Genomic DNA, 19,072 nt, shown 5'->3' on the forward strand with positions numbered 1-19,072 from the left:
TTCAAATTGATTATAAAGTACATGTAACTACACACTAACACACAATAAGGTAAAATGCAACCAGTTTAACTAAAAAAAAATCAGAAAAAGACTAGAAATGGATGGTATAAATGCATGAAATATATGACTTATCATTTATTCCTTCCAAATAATCATCAGCATATCTGTTAGGATTATGTATCCACTGTTTGTCCATTTCACCTACAAACAAAAGAAATTTACAAGGGTTACAATAACTTCAATTATGACATGCCACATCTTATGTCTCCAGTATGAGTCATATCTCATTCGAGAATGCACAGTTACATGCTGTAATTTACGGTTCCAACACATTATAGTTCGATCATGGGAAAGTTTCGGCAGTATCTCCCTACAGTTGTTCAAGTGTACGATGATACAAAAAACTACGATGTACCCGAAGAACGCAAAGAGATGCTACCACATTTCCTAGGTTCAAACTCTAATGCGTGAACCGCAAAATACAACAGGTAACTGTGCATTCTCAAACTGTCCAAAATTTTGGGACAATTCAAGAATTAATTTGACTGCTGTCATGCTTTCGCATCCATTCGCAAAATCCAACTAATTCTCAAATGAGAAACTAAGCTCATATGAACATTGCAAACCATTTTTTGTACATCCATACAAAGTTTTTTGCATACAAATACATAAACTCACAACACCTATAAAATACATACAACACAATTTAAATGAATGGAAATTAAATAATAGTTAAGAAAAATTATACCTCCGAGACTAACGACAATCTCGACGGCCAGAAATTCCACCAGGGGAAGGCAGATGCTGCAATTGTTTTGCAGCTTCTCCCTTCCTGCATTTTGGTTAAGTTCAGTAAAGTGAAAGACTTTGCATGATGAAAGCATCGTCGCACAAAATCTTGCGCTTCAACTTTTTGGCGCCATCCAACTATTGTCGCACATTACCCTTTTTTTCGATTTTATTTTTATTTTTTTTCATTTACTCTTCAAATTTTTTCAAACCACATAAATACTTAATAAATCAAGAACTTATTCCATTATACCATTTATGCATAATTAATATATATATATATATATATATATATATATATATATATTAAAATGCATTAATTTTTTAATATTAAACATTAAGTACATATTTAATTAAACTTTTCATACTAAAAAAACTTAAAATTCAAATCTAATGTCACATCTCGGTCCAAGCCCCCACCACATCCCGGGCTCGATTCTACTGTAGCACGATATTATCTGCTTTGGGCCCCGACTACGCCTTCATGGTTTTGTTTCTAGGAATTCACACGAGAACTTCCCAGTGGGTCACTCATCATGGGAATGCTCTCGCGCGAACTCACTTAACTTCAAAGTTCCGATGAAATCCGAAGCCAGTGAGCTCCCAAAAGGCCTCGTGTTAGGTAGAGATGAAAATATACATATAAGGCTTATAGGATCCACTCCCTTGGGCGATGTGGGATGTTACATCTAATTATTAAATAAGCAATAAAATTAAAATAAAAAAACCCTATTCTACTCATCCGCTGGTAGTTCTCGTTCTTGCTGTAGTTCTGCCATGCGTTGATTATCAAACTTCCACTCCCAGAAACGCGACTTGAACATGTTGTTGATAGCCTTCATCAGATTTGGGTCATTTTTGTCAATGTCCCAATTAGGTTGTCATGCAAAAATTAATAAATTAAAAGCTCACTATTATATTATATTTAACAAACATTATTATTGGCTTATTCTATTAACACCCTACATATTGTTGATTAAACCCCATATACTTAATACACCCCATATTTTCTTTTAAAATTAAAAATTATCTTAATACACCCCACATACTTTCTCATAATACCCTTACACCCCACATTCTCATACACCTAATATTTTCCACATACACCACATTAATTCTTCAAATCTTATAATACTCATTTTCAATTTTTATAAATTAAATTGACTTAGGATTACGACCATAACATTCTCTAAAAAGAGAAGTCTACAATCTGGTCTATTAAGCTTGAATTTCATTGGGTCATCACAAAGCCTTTTGCTAACAAAAGGATTTCTGCTAAAAAATGGCAATTGGGAGGAACCTAACAGATCAAAAGTAAACCCCAGAAAATGAATAAGAACGGAAAAGACGTTGCTGGGTTGGTCTCCTATGAAATTCGGTGGTATGGAAAGAAAAAGTATGCTTAAATAATTACCGATGTCATTGAATAATTAAAACAATGACAAATATGAAATTTTACCTTATGTGAAGATTTCGAAATATTGATATCGTGTTCCATTTGTTAAATTTTGTTTCTCAATCAACGTGTGTATAGTTTCAATAGTTAGAATTTTATTTAACAATGGAGTAGAGGGTGCAAGGGGTTTTGATAGTCGAAGAAGATAAATAATACGTTAAAAGCAATGTTCTAAAACGCGGTCTGGGCGGCCACCTAGGCGCTGGGCATCGGGTTGCCGCGGCGATTATTTCAAAAACGTTTGGCATGGGTATTAGGCGGCCTCCGTGGCGGTTTTGTTAAAATTTTCGGTCTCACTACACCACGATGGTGATGAAAGAGAAATCAAGAGAGCGTGACGGAAGAGTAAACGTGAGAGAGATATGTAGAAGGAATTAGAATAACAGTGCAATTGCAGGAAAAAAACGAGAACTTTGACTTGGAAGCCCATATTTTTTCGCCGAAGAGGATTTCTTCGCTGTGCTTGAGGAAATTGACTGGACTCATGATTAGGTTTTGAAAAATTATACAGAGTAAGAAGATGGAAATTAGGCGGAGCGATGGGGAATTAGGCAGAGCAATCGAAGAAGAATGAAGGGAGAGGAAACGAAAAACTTAATTAGGTGGAGAAGATTGGGAATCGGGCTGAGCAATTGAAGAAAAAAGGGAGAATTTACAGAGGGAAAATGGAAAAAAGAAGAAGAAGAAGAAGAAGAGGGAATGGAAAGAAGACGAAGAGGATTCGGAAAAGGAAAGAATAAAAAAGAATAGAAGATTCTGGTTTTCAAGGCGTCGAAATGGACTCCTTGGTTTAGGAGTCTTTGACTGTCTTAGTTGATGTGAGGCATGGGTCTTGGCTGATGTGAGGCATGGGAACTAAGGTTGGAGGGAAGGGGTCACACCACACACGTGGTGCTTTATGAAATGGGAAAGGATGCATATGCACCTTTTCAAAATTCTTTTTATTATGAACCACCTAACCGGATTTATACTTTTAATCTTTAAAAATTAGATATAGTCATTTAAAATGTCTTAAGTTATAAGGTATATATGCTTAATATGTTTTTAAATTCTGGACTTGCTAGATATTTTGTTTGCATTTTATCATTCTTTTATTATCTTATTTATGTATTTCATACAAGTATAATTTTTTTGTAAGTGTCAATATGCACTTGTTTACAAGATATACAAGAAATTTACCTAAATCCGCCTAGACCGCCTAGGCACCCGCCTAGACCCTGCCAAGCCGCCTAGGCGCTAGGCGCTAACCCGCCGCCCGACTAGCGCCTAGCATTTTTTAGAACCTTGGTTAAAAGTAATTTGGGGTGTATTTAGAAATTTCTTATTTTCTTTAAACCTCATAAGGTCGAAATTGTCATTGCATGGTAGATTACATAAGCCACTTAATATTAAATTTTAATGTGGGGTGCATTGAACATTATGTGGGGTGTTGATAAAAAAAACCTTATTATTTAACCAATAAAAAATTAACACATACAGCTAACTCATCAATCATGTGCATCTTTAGCTCCTCGGGGATGGCTCTCCAAGACTCTCAATCCACAACACATTTGGTACACAATAATGCTCCAATGTCGGACCAAAAATTGGGGTGTTGTTCTGACCTCACAACCCCTATTACTTCGTTAGCAATGATTCGGTAACAGCTACGACCATAAGTGTGTCGGACCCATACCGCAACAAATTTCTTCTTGTCTATCCACAAAATATATTTTCATAATACTTAAGCTAAATAAAAATTTATAAAAAATGCAAAATTTACAACGCAAACTTTTTTCGAAACCTTCGTCATCTGTTGTCTTTGACGAACACGCACCACTGTCGGCCATCGTACCAACAATCAAAGAATGAACTGATTATAATCTACAGACTTGGTAAGCATTTCCGAAATGAATTGTGAAAAATAAGGAGAGCAGAAGCGCATATTTATAGGAAGGTTAGACACTTTACACGACGAAGACTTTGTCGGGCAAAGATCTGCACTAAATACGATATTGATTTCTTTGATTCAGAGGCCCCAAATACGCTGACCTAAAACTAAACGCCATTTGCGCGACAAAGGTTTTGTCGCGGAAGGTTTTGCACAGCGACAGCCTTTGTCGCGCAAACGTTTTAGCGACGACCGTGATCGATTGTAATTATGAAGTTTACGTAAACATAGATATCTATGTTTACGTAAACTTCATATATCTATGTTTACATAAACTTCATAATTACAAACAAATTTTTAGTTATAATATTTATTCTAAAAATAATTAAAATCTTAAATAAATTGATATTATATTCCATTCAATTATTTAAAAACCAAACAGGAATTAAAGCCTAATTAAGTCCAAATACATAACTTATAAAAAAACCTTCAATTTAAATATTGTTCTAAAAAACATAAATTTAAAACTACTATTTTGATGGTCCTCCATTCCGCTCGACGTCATAATGCCACCGATTGTAACCTCCCTCCAACGCCGCCTCCATAAACTTCATCATATCTTCGTTCGTATCATCATCAAGAGTATACTTATACTGTTACACATATATGAAAATAATTAATTCCAACATATAGCAAAAAATGTCACAAAATTAATTACTGATCCATCAACAGTATACTGACTAATAATTCATCCATCACTGCATTCTTCACATTCTCAGGCACATATTTCGAAGAACGCCACTCAGCAGTAGGACAATTATTCCGCATGGCTACACCAATCGCATGCACGAACTCCCCATTTTGCCTTAAATCATTCGGGTTGGCGGGCACGCTTTGATTCTTGTTTTTATCCTTCATCCCAGCACGAACAAAATTGTGAAGAATATGGAGAACATAATTGTGAAGAATAAGGAGAGCAGAAGTGCATATTTATAGGAAGGTTAGGGCCTTTGCGCGACGAATGCTTTGTTGTGTGTAGATTCGTCTTGATTCACATGCACTAAATGCTATGACTTAAAATTGACTGTAACTTGCGCGAAGAAGCCTTTGTCGAGCAAGTGTTCCTCTGATTCCCATGCATTGAATGCTTTGCTCCAAAAACTGAACGAGCTTTGCGCGACGAAGACTTTGTCGCACAAAGTTTCCACGGGAAAATCTTTGTCGCGCATTTATTTTCGCGCCAAAAAAAAAATCACTCGCGATTTTCTTACTGGCTTTGCGCGATGAACATCTTTTTTTCATCGTGCAAACATTTTTGCGCGGCAAAGTTCTCTATCGCGCAAAGTTCACCAACCTTGCACGATGAATATATGTTCTTCATTGCGCACGGCGTCATTGCGCAACAGATTTTTCTTTGTCGAGCAAGTAGTTTTTCCTACTAGTGTAAGGATCATTTTTCTTTGTCAAAATGTTGTTTCACTTTGAAGTTAGGCAATAAAAACTGTTTGGTAAAAATAAAATATCAAGTTTTATTTTAAAAGAAATGACGGCTTGCTTTTAAAAGCTGCTTGTATTAAAAGATTAGATGAGTCAATAAAGAATATTTTCAATTCCTACTATAACCTCATTGTTATTTTTAAAATAATAGTGTTTATCCTTCTACACATTTTTTTCTATTAGAAATGAAATCACCACCATCGCCTACCACTACAACCACCAGCCAAACACCACCAACATCGTTGTCACCATCGTCGCTTGTACAGTGCCACCATTGCTGGTTGGGAATGCAAACTAAAAGCTGAAAATCAAACACAAAAAATTAAAAACTAAAAACTGAAATGTATTTTGAACGGCTCCTAAGCTTGTGTTAAAATTTGAATAAGTGAAGGATTCCAGCCCTTTGAATATGACAACCTAAATTGTACTTGTAATATTGCTTTTGAGTTAGATGAATCATATTTCCACCTCGTATTATTGAATTTATTCCCCTTTAGTATTATGATTTGCCTTTTCAGTACCAATAGTCCGTCAAAACTCTTGTAATTATTTTTTAAATTCAATCAATGTAATCCAAATCAATGTCATCCTTGACGATAACTCCATCCAATTTTCTCTCACGTATTGTCAAGTCAATCAAACATGTCCAATTTAGAAATAAATAGTAGGTTCATAAAGTATAAGAAAAATGTTAAACGAATTAAAAGAAAAATAAGACAGGTGAGATGCACCCATCATATACATTAACAATTGTGCATGAATGTATGTTTAGGTACCAATCATTTGTTGGGTGTCGGGGAGAGGGAGTGATACGGTCTAATCCGCCCCATAAATACCAAGACTTAGACAAGATAGCGACCCAGTTTGAGAGGGATAAAGATTGTCTACCCTCCCACTTCCGGTGTCCTCCCTGCCCTTTTGTTTGTGTGATCACGGTTAAGCCACGTCAACATTTTATATTACTATTTATTTTTGTCTTATTATCTTTATAAAAAAAATAATATAAAATATTAACGTGACTTAACCGTGACCACATAAAATGAGAGGGCATGGGAGGGCATCGGAAGTGGGAGAGCAGACAATCCTTGTCCGTTTGAGAGTTCAACAAAAAGATGAGAACCAAAATAATGGATTTGGATCCTCTCTTGAGCAAGGAAGACGGATCCTCGTGATCCAAACACATGGGTCGTTAGATTTTGATCTAACGGCTACAAATAGTAGACCTATTTAAAAATTATAATAATTAGAATCGTTGGATTAAAATTCAATGACCCCTGTATTAGATTAGGAGGCTCCGTCTCCTTTGCTCAAGAGAGGATCCAAATGCACAGAAAGGATTTGGAATTTGATTGGTTTTTTTTGTTCTTTCACTATTATTAATTATTATGCATGCAGCCCATCCCTTTTCAAAGTCTTTGTTTCTTTCATAGATGCAAATTTCATTTGATTAGTGTGGTTCGTTCAACTTGGGGACCATGTAATTGCATCTGCTGTTGGACAAGGATTTATATGGGATATGTACACCGTTACAGTATCGTCCTACTCGTACACAACGATGGAACCCAAACATAATTTCTATCGTTGTTCTTTTTTTAATATCTTTTTTTGGATAGGAGTTTCAACACTTCACTTGTCATCTTTTGTACGTACTTCTCTAGTCCTCTTAATTTCATATTTTGATTTATTTAATTCAATATCTAAATAAAATGAAAGGAGATCGAAAGAGTAGTAGATATGTCACTTCGCCTTCGTAATAGGTAATATAAAACAACTATTGATCAGCCGTTAATGAGGATATTCGCTAACTAACTACACTAACACCTCATTAACAATTGATCACTACCTGTTAAGAGTATCTACCTCTACAATTAAACTTGTATGTACTGTTAACTGCTCTTCTAAGCTCACTCCACAATAGTTTATATGATCCGAATCGTTTATTTGTTAGGTCATCACTCATAGAACATCCTCATCAAGTTTGAAAGTTGTTGAGTTATTTACTGTAACTTGATGTATAAACGAACTATAGCTTTGTCAAACCAAAATAAAAACAGTCTCATCTCCGCCGGTGGGTCTGGCATCTTGAATTCCCAGCCCGTATCATATTCGCATCTGGTTGAATAATTTGAACAATAATTAAGGTGGTCTGAATATCCACATCCTAGCTAGTTGATGACACTTAGAAGTTATCACCAATAAACAAATTGTATTAGACGATGCCAAGTTGACCTAATTATATACCCAGAAAAAATGCAAATGCAGTCCATCTATCTTGTACTATTATTTGAATTTCCGCGTGTATCAACAAACACTATTAAATTAAATTGGTAAGGATGATTAATTAGGACGGGGCAAGTAGCCTACTCCAAACTATACGGCATAGACAGTGGCTAGGATTATGCCATCTGTCCAAAGGGTGTGAAACTTAGTTAGATAGTTAGTTAGACAGTTAGTCTTTGATATAAGTACATCGTTGTAATTACTTGAATATTAAGAAAGATCAATATTACAACTTCTCTCTCTCTCTATTTCTTGTACTCTGATCTTCTCCTTCGATCTTCCTCTTTCTACATTAACATGGTATCAATCGCCATTGTTGCTTGCGCTGTGTTCGTTGATCCTTCGACTGCTTCCGCTCATCTTCTTAGTTTGTGATTTGTTTTTTCCTTTGTTGATCGTGTATTGCTGTATTCTTGGTCGATTTTTGGTATTCTCTTACTCTGTATTTTCTCGGGCTTCTACACTTCCCGACTACTTTCGTTCTGTGTCTATCAGTTTGTGCACACCAGGTGTTTGTGATATTGCTTCTTTCACATTTCTATCTCCATTCTGCAAATATGGTTACTGCATCTCAATTACAAATTCTCCAATCACCTATTACTAGTCTTATTTCTACAATTTCTACATCTGTGAATGTGAAGCTTGATGAGTCTAATTACTTGAATTGGCATTTCCAAATGCAAATGCTACTTCAGGGACACGGGATTATGAAGTTTGTTGATGGCTCTACTCTCTGTCCATCTCGATATGTTATGTGTTCTGGCGTTGATGCTTTCTATTCGTCCACTCCTTCTGAGAATGAAGAATACATTGTTTGGAAGATGCATGATCGGGCTCTTATGCAGTTGATTACTGTAACTCTGTCACCGGTTGCGATTTCCTGTGCTATTGGCAGTACAAATGCTTGTGATCTTTGGACCCGATTAAAGGAACAATTCTCTGTTGTCTCTCGGACTAGTGTTTTTCAACTCAAGTCGAATCTTCAAACAATCAAGAAAGGGACTGATTTTGTATCTCAATATCTACAACGAATTAAGGAAGCTCGAGACTACTTGTCCGCAGCTGGAGTTGCTTTTGTAGATGAGGATATTGTTATCCTTGCTCTCAATGGATTACCTCCCGAGTACAATACGTTTCGTAGTGTTATAAGGGGTCGTGAGAATGTAATCTCTCTCCAAGAATTTAGGGTGCAGCTTCTTGCTGAAGAACTGATTGTGGACAGTACTGTTAATTCTCAGTTTTTGTCTGCCATGGTGGCTAATACCTTTGGTCCTAAATCCCATCAATCTGTTGGTGATCATCCGGGGTTTTCAGGTCCTCATCTTGGTTCTGCTGGTGGGTATCGATCTTTTCATTTCACTAAGAAGGGTAAAGGCAAAACTAATCAGGGATAAAGGTATTCTAATCCTAGTCCCAGACAGTAGTTTCCCAATCGAGGTTCTCCTTCAGCATCTGTTTTCTCTGGAGTGCTTGGACCTTCTCCATCACAGTCTGTTGGTTCCTCTTTCCAGCAAGTACCTTGTCAATTATGTAATCAATTTGGTCACACTGCTCCATTTTGTCATTCAAAACAGTTAGAACGACAAGGCTGCCACATTTGTGGCAAGGTAAATCATACTACCTGGTATTGTTTCTTCAATGATAAAGGTCCTAACTTTGGTGGTTCACACTACTCTCCGATGCCTACTAGTGCATATACTCCTTCAGCACCAACTTTCTCTCCTCAATCCAATATCCAGGCTCTGCACATAGTATCTTCCCAGTCTTCTTCAACTCCTACATCACATATTTGGCTTACTGATTCGGGGGCTACAAACCATGTGACTGCTGATTTCAGTAATTTGTCCATGGCAACGCCTTATCCCTCTAATGAGACAGTGCAAACGGCTAATGGTGAAGGTTTGCAAATTTCACATATTGGTAGTTCCATTATTCCTACACCTGTGCAGCCACTAAAATTGAATTCCATCCTCTATGTGCCTCGGCTATCTCACAATTTGTTATCAGTTCATCGCATTTGTCTTGATAATAATTGCTGGTTAGTCTTTGATGCTGATTGTTTCTGGATTCAAGACAAAGTCACAGGGAGGATTTTGTACAAAGGACCATGCAGTAATGAACTATACCCCATTCCATCACTTTCCAATCATTAATCATTTCCCTCTCCTAGCAATTCTAAAGCTTCTGCATTACTTGGACAGCTTGTTAGCTCTAATCTTTAGCACAGTAGGTTAGGGCATCCTTCAAATACCATTGCTTCTATCATGCTTACTAAGTCTTATATCTCTTGTACAAAGGACAATGTTCCTAGGCTATGTCATAGTTGTTTAGAGGGCAAATTTACTAAATTGTCGTTTCAGTCTCGTGTGTACAACTCTGTAATTCCTTTCGAAACTATACACAGTGACCTTTGGGGTCCTTCTCTGTGTAATTCTATTGATGGTTACAAGTATTATGTAACTCTCATTGATGAGTGCACTAGATACTGTTGGTTGTTTCCTCTTGTCAATAAATCCGATTTCTTTGACATCTTTGTTGCCTTCTCCTCCTTTGTGCAAACCCAATTTTCTACTTGTATTAAAATTTTACAAACTGATGGTGGTGGTGAATATTGTAACAATAAACTTCAAACTTTTCTTACCAATCAAGGTATCCTTCATCATAAATCTTGTCCACATACTCCCGAACAAAATGGTTTGGCCGAGAGAAAACATAGACACATTGTTGAAACCACTGTCACATTGTTACAATATGCCAAATTACCCTCTTCTTTCTGGACCTTTGCTTGTCAAGCTGCTGTATATCTTATAAATCGAATGCCTACACCAGTGTTGAATAATTGTTCATCTTTTGAAATACTTTTTAGCACTCCTCCTATTTTGACACATCTTAAGGTGTTTGGGTGTTCCTGTTTTCCTCTATTAAGACCTTATGTTCAGACCAAGTTGCAAGCCAAAACTACAGAGTGTGTCTTTCTTGGGTATGCCTCAAAGTATAAAGGATTCATTTGTTTTGATGTGTTAAAAGGTCGGTTCTACATTTCTAGACATGTTGTGTTTGATGAGACTAGATTTCCCTACCTCACTTGTCTGCATTGTCTAAGCACAAACCTGTCACATCCTCTTCTTCTCAGTCCTGGTCATCACTTTCAGTTTCTAATATGAATAATATCTTAGTTTCATCTCCACCACCCTCCCCCCAATCACCTCTACCATCCACCTCTCCACCTAATGACATACTGTCTTCTTCATCAGTTTCACCAGCTAGCCCTTCTTTTCAGTCCATTACTGCTACTGCAAGTTCTCCTTCTCCACTCCTTGTGGACTCTGATTTTAGTCCAAATTTACTTCAAGTGGTGTTACCACTTGCTCCACTTAATATGCATCCTATGCAAACTAGAAGTAAGAATGGCATCATCAAGAAGAAGGCCTTTTTCACTCAAGTGACTGAATCTCATGATGTGGATTTAACTTTGGTGGAACCTGCAACATATAAATCTGCAATGAAGGTCCCTGTTTGGTATAAAGCGATGCAGGAAGAGGTTGATGCATTGCATAAACAACATACTTGGAGTCTTGTACATTTGCCTCCTCACAAGAACCTTGTTGGTTGTAAGTGGGTTTTCAAACTCAAAAAGAACTCAGATGGGACAGTGGCTAGACATAAGGCTCGTTTTGTTGCTAAGGGGTTTAGTCAAGAGCCTGGATTGGACTATGGTGAAACATTTAGTCCCATGGTTAAACCAACCACTGTGCGGATAGTTCTAGCCTTGGCTGCTCACTTTAATTGGACTCTTCGTCAATTGGATGTCAAGAATGCCTTTTTGCATGGTTTGTTAAATGAAGAAGTGTACATGTCTCAACCTCCTGGTTTTGGAGATCCGGCACATCCTGAATTGGTTTGTCATTTACACAAGTCACTCTATGGATTGAAACAGGCACCTATAGCCTGGAATGAACGATTTACAAGTTTTCTTCCCACTCTTGGGTTTCAGTCCACATATGCTGATTCTTCCTTATTTGTTAAGATTGTTGGCAGTGACATTGTGGTCCTCCTCCTCTATGTCGATGATATTATTCTTACTGGCAGCTCTCATTCCGTTATTCAACAGGTGATCAACTCTTTAACATCTGAATTTGACATCAAGGACTTGGGGGAGCTTCATTATTTTTTGGGCATTTAGGTTATCAAAACTGCTACGAGACTATTCTTGTCTCAGTCCAAATATATACTGGATTTGTTGCAGAAAGTTGAGATGGTTGATTGTAAGCCTTGTGACATTCCATGCTTACCCTACAATCGGTTGGTTAAAGATGATGGCACTCCCTATAATAATCCAACTGCATACCGGAGTATTGTTGGCGCCCTTCAATACCTCACTTTCACTTGCTCGGACATTGCCTTCTTAGTTCATCAAGTCTGTCAGTTCATGCAATCTCCATTGATGTCCCATTTTACAGCCGTAAAGAGGATTTTGAGGTATCTCAAGGGCAGATTATCTGTTGGCATGTCTTATACTCGCGGGGATTTACTACTGAAAGCATTTAGTGATGCCGATTGGGCTGGTGATCCCAATGATCGCCGTTCAACTACTGGTTTGGTTGTCTTCTTGGGAAATAACCCTATTTCCTGGTCCTCCAAGAAACAACAAACTGTTTCTCGTTCCTCAACGGAAGCAGAATACAGGGCTCTGTCTACTACCTTCGCTGAGCTTGATTGGATTCAGCAACTGCTGGAATTTCTGCATGTCCAGCCTGCTCGTCCTCCAGTTCTATTTTGTGACAACCTTTCTGCTATCGCCTTGTCCTTTAATCTGGTCCAACATCAACGCACGAAGCACATTGAGATCGATGTACATTTTGTGCGTGAACGGGTTGCTCAGACGAAACTTTATGTTCAGTTTGTCTCATCTCGCGAACAGTTTGCAGATATTCTAACTAAGGGTCTTAGTACTATTCTTTTTCAGTCTCATTGTTTCAACCTCATGCTTGGATCATCCCCTCATGAGTTTGCGGGGGCATGTAAGGCATAGACAGTGGCTAGGATTATGCCATCTGTCCAAAGGGTGTGAAACTTAGTTAGATAGTTAGTTAGACAGTTAGTCTTTGATATAAGTACATCATTGTAATTACTTGAATATTAAGAAAGATCAATATTACAACTTCTCTATCTAAAACTTCTCTCTCTCTCTCTATTTCTTGTACTCTGATCTTCTCCTTCGATCTTCCTCTTTCTACATTAACACAAACAATACGAGGTCGGTCTGTGAGTTATTTATTAGCCAATGACACATGGCAAGCAAATGGGAGTCAAGTTAGTTACAAGGTAGTTGGGGATTGAGTTTGTTGAGGAGAATAATATTGTAATTAAGTATGAATGTTAGAGGGTAATATTGTAATTGTGGGTTGTTATTGATTATTATATATAACCATTCGATCTTTCATATTCAGCTAGCAAGTTTTGTAAGAAGCATTCATTACTAAGAAATCAGAGAATTATTCTTCCTTTTATATCTTTCGTTCTACTTGATCTTTGTATTCTTGAGAAATCTATAGGTTTGTTAATATGGTATCATTACCGCATTCGGTTTTGGTGATTTTCTGCTGCTCTTCAACACTACTAGTCAATTTGATTGCTGGGTTTCTTTTGGGTTTCTTGAAGATTTTGCTGTTCTTTGACACTACCAATCAATTCGATTGCTGGGTTTCTTGAAGATTTTGTGCTCGGAGCATATGCAAATATTCGATTTCTGGTGTAAATCAGGTGATTTCTCTCTGGTTTGAAAAATTTGTGCAATACCTACAATTTCTATGACGTGGTTTTCCTATGATTTGAGTTTTGTGTGAAGAATGATGAATGTTGTTTAATTAGTATGCTGAGAAGTATTATATTTGCAATTTTTGTATTCTGAGAAATGCAACGGAGTGTCAATCTCCTGTAAAAAAAAAGTGAAAAAGGGTATCAATCTCTTGTGATAAGAAAGTGTCAGTCTTTCTTGGTATAATTTGGAGTGACACTGTGATAAGAAAGTATCAGTCTTTCTTGGTATAATTTGGAATACTTTTGATCTAGAGAAAGTGTTATTCTTTTTTTTCTTTCTTCGTTACTTGTGAAATCAAGATTTTAGTATTTTCTTGGTAAACTTTCGAGAGGTAGTTTTGCTGGAATTTCAACTGTTACGAGAATCTTGGTTCTAAGTTGTATAACAATGGAGTCATCATCATTCAAAGGGAAGAATTTACTGGGAATGTTAACTATAAAGTTGAGGGATGATAATTTTGCCAAATGGGCGTTTCAATTTCAGTCAGTTCTTAAAGGATATAAGCTTTTTGGCTATTTTGATGGCACAACATTGTGTCCATCAAAGTATGTGGTTAATACAGACTCCGAAGTAACAACTGAGATTACAAAAGATTATATTGAATGGGAGTCTACGAATATGGCTCTTTTAAGTTTGTTATTGTCAACTCTTACAGATGAGGCTATGGAGTATGTTTTGGGATGCAAAACTGCGTTTGAGACATAAAGTAATCTTATGGATAGGTATGTAGCTGTTTTGAAGTCTAAAGTGAACCATCTTAAAACTGAATTGCATACTATTCAAAAGGGCATAGATACTATTGATAAATATCTGTTAAGATTGAAGAATATAATGGAGCAATTAACTATAGCTGGTGAGTTGATTTCTGATAATGACATTGTAATTGATGGCTTAGCTGGTTTGCCTAAGGAGTATTCTGTTATAAGGATTGTAATATTGGCCAGGGAGTCATCTATTACCTTGAAAGAGTTCAGGGCACAGTTATTGGGTGCTGAAAAGGAAATTTAATGTGAAATAAATCTGTTATCTCAAAACATGTCAGCATTATATGTTAATGGTTTGAATTCCTCTGGTGCTAGATCTTCTTCTGGGTCCTGATCTACATCTAATCATGCAGGACACAATCATATTACATCAACTACTGAAGGCATTATAACTCAGTCTCCTTATATTGGTTATGTACAATCATTCATTCTTGCATCACAACCATACATGCAACCATTTCCTTAGCAATATCCATAACCATTTCCCTTTGATCATTCGACATTATATCCACCATTTTATGGATTCGGCTTCATGGGTACCAATATTGGTTCAAGGAATCAGTTTGGAAATAAATCATTCAATGGTACAAACTACAAAGGCAACAACAATTTCATGTCAAATGGTGGTTAAAAAGGCAAACCCTTTAACTCTGGAGTTCTTCTGGTTTTCAAGCTAATATTACAAGGCAGAATGGGTCTAATGCATGGTCTGGGAATACTGATACTAGGTCTAGTGTGGTTGTTGAGTGTTAGATATGTAATAAAAGGGGTTATACTGCAATGAATTGTTTTCGAAGGAATGCAAATACAGCATCACCAGGGTTCGTTTTTTAGTGTCAAATATGTGGAAAAAAGGGTCATTCTGCTCTGGAATGTTATCACAGAGGCAACTATGCTTATCAAGCACAACCACTAGCATCATCCTTCAATGCTATAGCTGCACAACATTCAATAGAGTTCAGTCCTAATGATGCGTGGATAATAGACTCTGGAGCATCACACCACATCACTGCAGATGTCAATTCGCTCAATCAAGTTACAACATTTGAAGGTTCTGAAACCATGACTATTGGAAATGGCACAGTGTTATCTATTGCAAATACTGGTTCTACAATTCTGAAAACTAAATCTAGTGACCTTGTTTTTAATATTGTGTTGCATGTTCCAAATATTTCCAGAAGTTTATTATCTGTACAACAACTATGTGCTGATAACCATAGTTGGTTCATATGTGATGAAAGTGAGGTTTTTGTGCAGGACAAGAAGACAAAGGAGGTTCTGTACCAATGAAAGAGTAAACCAAGGCAACTGTTTCAAATTCCTGTAATCAAATGTTCAAAGGGAGTGTAGTATGCAGTTCAGTGTTCATCTGTTTTTCTTGGACAAATGGTAAAATCCAATCTCTAGCATCAAAGAATGGGTTATCCTACAAATGAAATATTAGCTATGATGTTGAAAAAGTCTGGTATATCAGTTGATGTAGATGATAAGTGTAGTTTGTGAACTCATTGTATCAAGGGTAAAATGTTAAGAATTCTCTTTCCTTCTAGGATTGATAAATGTACTTCACCATTTGAAAAGGTTCATACATACATTTGGGGACCATCTTTTGTAAAGTCCTTAGAAGGATATAGATACCATGTAACCTTTCTTGATGAATACACAAGATACACTTGGATTTTCCCATTGTGCAATAAATCAGATCTCTTTCATGTGTTTGTCAAAATTTATAACTTCATACTTACACAATTTAGAGTCACTATAAAGTATGTACAGTCAGATGGAGGATGAGAATATACCGGTCATTCTTTTAAAACCTTTCTTGCTACAAAAGGAATAGAACATATGATATCATGTCTATACACCCTATAACAGAACAATTTGATTGAATGGAAGCATAGACATATAGTAGAGACAACAATAACTCTACTTGTCACTGCCAAATCACTAATTGAATTTTGGTATTATGTATGTGCACATTTTGTATTACTTATAAATAGAATGCCATGTAAGTCTATTTCCATGGAGTCTCCTTACTACAGACTATATAAGAAACAGCCAGATCTAAAGTCATTGAAGGTGTTTGGGTGTGCTATGTATCCTTGGTTAAGGCCATATAATGTCAATAAACTGCAGTCAAGGTCTGAAATGTGCATATTTTTAGGGTATTAAATGGGATACAAAGGGGTGATTTGTTATAACCCGATAAATGGCAAGTCAATAATCCATGTTTCCTTCTGCAAAGGTACCAAGATTATCACAAGAAGAACAGGTTGCTACTACATGTTCTAAACCAATATTAGTGCTTGTTCTAGTATCTATGACAGTGGGAAATTCAGCTAATGACACTGTGATTCATCCAAGTCTAGTTGAGGATATTGTGTCTTCAATGCATCAGTCTGAGGATACATCATCTTCTGGGGTTAATCATCATGCAAATGCTCATACAAATTAAGTTTCAGATATGCAGGAATTTGAAACACAATCATCATCAGCAATTACTCTTTCCAACCCAATTGGTACAACTCATTTGCTTCCTGTCTTAGATCTTGCACAACTACAGGTAATTCTACCTTTACCTCTTTCCAATGACATATCCAGTCATTCTAATGTATCCAATGTTGACACTGGAATTTAGACAAAACTTAAGACATGAGCTATAACAAGATAGGATTACTCTTCCTTTCTTGCAAGCTTTCTTGAGTTGTCATCTCTACAACTTGAACCCTTTTTGGTATCTGTTAATACAATGAATCATGGTGGTTTTTCTTTCCTTGCTAATATTGGAGAAATTGAAGAACCAAAACATTTTAGAGCTGCATCAACAGTAACTTAGTGGCAACAGGCTATGTAGGAGGAATATGATGCCTTAAAGGTTCAATGGACTTGGAAGCTAGTTCATTTTCCACTGAATAGAGAAGTAATTAGAAGTAAATGGGTCTACAAGATCAAAAGAAATTCAGATGGCACCATATCCAGGTATAAAGCACATTTAGTGGCACAAGGGTTCAGTCAAAATGAGGGCTTGGACTACTCTGAGACATTTAGTCCAGTAGTTAGGCACACCACAGTACGGATAATCCTTACTCTAGCATCACAATTTAATTGGAACTTGAGACAATTGGACATAAAGAATTCTTTCCTTCATGGTGATCTTGAGGAAGAAGTATATATGAAGTAGCCACAAGGATTTGTTGACTCTACACATCTAAATCATGATTGCAGGCTAGTTAAGTCATTATATGGGGTTAAACAGGCACCAAGGGCCTGGAATTCAAAATTTACAAGCTTTTTACTTGCATTTGGTTTCAAAACTACACTATCAGACTCTAGCTTGTTTGTGAAGATTGATGATAGGGATGTTATTCTACTTCTTCTATATGTAGATGATATCATTCTCACCAGTTCATGCACATAAAAGATTCAATCTGTTATCACTAGTCTTGCTGAAGTATTTGATTTAAAGGATAAGGGCAGGTTAACATATTTCTTGGGATTACAAATCCAATACAACTCTGATGGTTCATTGTTGGTTGCACAGTTAAAATATGCCAAAGAGCTACTCAAGAAAACAAGGATGGAGAATTGTAAACCCACATCAACACCATCGAAGCCCCATTTTCAGTTACTTGTGGCTGAAGGAAATCCTTTAGCAGATCCTACTCACTACATGAGTCTTGTGAGAGCACTTCAGTACCTAACCTTCACTCATCCAGATATTGCTCACTTAGTTAATGTAGTTTGTCAATATATGACTCATCCGACAGATTTACACATGCATCTGGTGAAGAGAATCATGAGATATTTGCAGGGTACCTTAGAATGTGGGTTGAAGTATACCAAGACACATGATTTTAACATTGCTGCTTATTTTGATTCTGATTGGGCAGTTGATATTAATACAAGGAGGTCTATCACTGGATTTGTGGTGTTTTTGGGATTTAATCCAGTGTCATGGCAGTCAAAGAAACAAGCTACAGTTTCAAGAAGTTATACAGAAGCTGAGTACAATGCTCTAGCTCATTGTGCAGTTGATGTCTATTGGATCAGGTCATTACTCAAAGATGTGAGTCAATTTATACCTACACCTCCCAAACTTCATTATGATAATCTCTTTGCTTTAGCACTCTATTCTCCAATCCAGTATTTCATTCTATGATCAAACAACTAGACACTGATTTCCATTTTGTTTGGGAAAAGGTGTAGAGAGGTGACCTTACTGTGCACTATATACCAACTGAAGAACAGGTCACAAATGTGTTTACTAAGGGTCTTCACAGTCCAATCTTTGTAAAACACTGTATTACTCTTAATCTGGGATCTACTAATTCAAAGGCGCAGGAAAGTCAACAACTCTTGCAGAAGTTTTCAAGTGCAGAAGCTTCAAGGGGTCACAGTCAAGTTAGCAATATTCTTTGTTCTCAATGATCAACTTACAAACGTAGCTTGGGACCTTCCCAGCTACGTTTAAGGGGGGACTATTAGCCAATGACACATGGCAAGCAAATGTGAGTCAAGTTAGTTACAAAGGTAGTTGGGGATTGAGTTTGTTGAGGAGGATAATATTGTAATTGAGTAAGAATGTTAGAGGGTAA

At 36.7% G+C, this 19,072-nt stretch overlaps 1 protein-coding gene and 1 long non-coding RNA gene across 2 annotated transcripts; both read left to right on the forward strand.

Annotated features, from left to right (window-relative positions):
* Nucleotides 1-13,364: 13,364 nt before the first annotated feature.
* Nucleotides 13,365-16,158, forward strand: LOC139188813 (uncharacterized). The gene is made up of 2 exons (XR_011572120.1): nucleotides 13,365-15,528; nucleotides 15,735-16,158. It is a non-coding gene; the product is annotated as an uncharacterized lncRNA (long non-coding RNA).
* A 639-nt stretch (nucleotides 16,159-16,797) lies between these two features.
* Nucleotides 16,798-18,636, forward strand: LOC108174248 (uncharacterized mitochondrial protein AtMg00810-like). Its single transcript, XM_029109121.1, has 4 exons — nucleotides 16,798-16,899; nucleotides 16,948-17,040; nucleotides 17,734-17,838; nucleotides 17,944-18,636. The coding sequence occupies exons 1-4, from the start codon at nucleotides 16,798-16,800 to the stop codon at nucleotides 18,634-18,636; spliced, it is 993 nt and encodes a 330-aa protein (XP_028964954.1).
* Nucleotides 18,637-19,072: the final 436 nt, after the last annotated feature.

This window comes from Malus domestica, chromosome 10, assembly GCF_042453785.1.
Source record: "Malus domestica chromosome 10, GDT2T_hap1".
NCBI lineage: Eukaryota > Viridiplantae > Streptophyta > Magnoliopsida > Rosales > Rosaceae > Malus > Malus domestica.

What these genes read in the sequence shown, in the direction of transcription:
- LOC108174248 (XM_029109121.1), top strand. Translation starts at nt 16,798, where the DNA reads ATGACAGTGGGAAATTCAGCTAATGACACTGTGATTCATCCAAGTCTA. An exon ending in TAGATCTTGCACAACTACAG is followed by an intron (nt 17,041 to 17,733) that starts GTAATTCTACCT and finishes GGGGTTAAACAG; the next exon opens with GCACCAAGGGCCTGGAATTC. An exon ending in TGAAGATTGATGATAGGGAT is followed by an intron (nt 17,839 to 17,943) that starts GTTATTCTACTT and finishes TTTGATTTAAAG; the next exon opens with GATAAGGGCAGGTTAACATA.